Source organism: Haliaeetus leucocephalus, unplaced genomic scaffold, assembly GCF_000737465.1.
Source record: "Haliaeetus leucocephalus isolate CR32 unplaced genomic scaffold, Haliaeetus_leucocephalus-4.0 Scaffold162, whole genome shotgun sequence".
NCBI classification, from domain to species: domain Eukaryota; kingdom Metazoa; phylum Chordata; class Aves; order Accipitriformes; family Accipitridae; genus Haliaeetus; species Haliaeetus leucocephalus.
Window position 1 is genome coordinate 7,740,650 of NW_010972598.1, and position 388 is coordinate 7,741,037.

General features: G+C 73.2%; 1 protein-coding gene across 1 annotated transcript in view; it reads right to left on the bottom strand.

Moving 5' to 3' along the window:
- LOC104828765 (chromosome unknown open reading frame, human C1orf198) overlaps nt 1–382 on the bottom strand; it is a 22,595-nt gene extending 22,213 nt beyond the window's left edge. The window contains exon 1 of the mRNA XM_010562680.1: nt 28–382. Within this exon, the coding sequence (XP_010560982.1) occupies nt 28–375 (348 nt within the window). The 5' untranslated portion in view covers nt 376–382. The remainder of the gene's footprint in view (nt 1–27) is intronic.
- Nucleotides 383–388: the final 6 nt, after the last annotated feature.

Here is a 388-nt window from a genome sequence, read left to right on the forward strand (position 1 = left end):
CCCCGTCCCCGTCCGGGGCGGCGGTACCTCGTCGCCGAAGCGCACCACCTTCTGGCCCGTGTTGAGGCGGAGGCTGGGGTAGGAGGCGGGCGGCGCGGCGGGGCGGGCGGCACCGCGGTGCGCGGCGTAGCGGGCCTGGACGTGCGGCTCCACCAGGCACTTGTCGATGATCTCGTCCTGCTGGCGGGGCGGCAGCCGCTCCCACTCGGGCCCGTAGCGTTCGCGGATCCGTTCCTTCTCCGCCATGATTTTACGCGCCATGGGGCTCAGCGAGGAGAAGTAGCTGAACCGCTTGCGCTCCCGCTCGTCCAGCGGCCGGTTGCCGTTCATCACCGCTGTGCGGGAGGCGGCGATCGCCGCCGCCATGGAGGCCATGGCCACCCCGCCG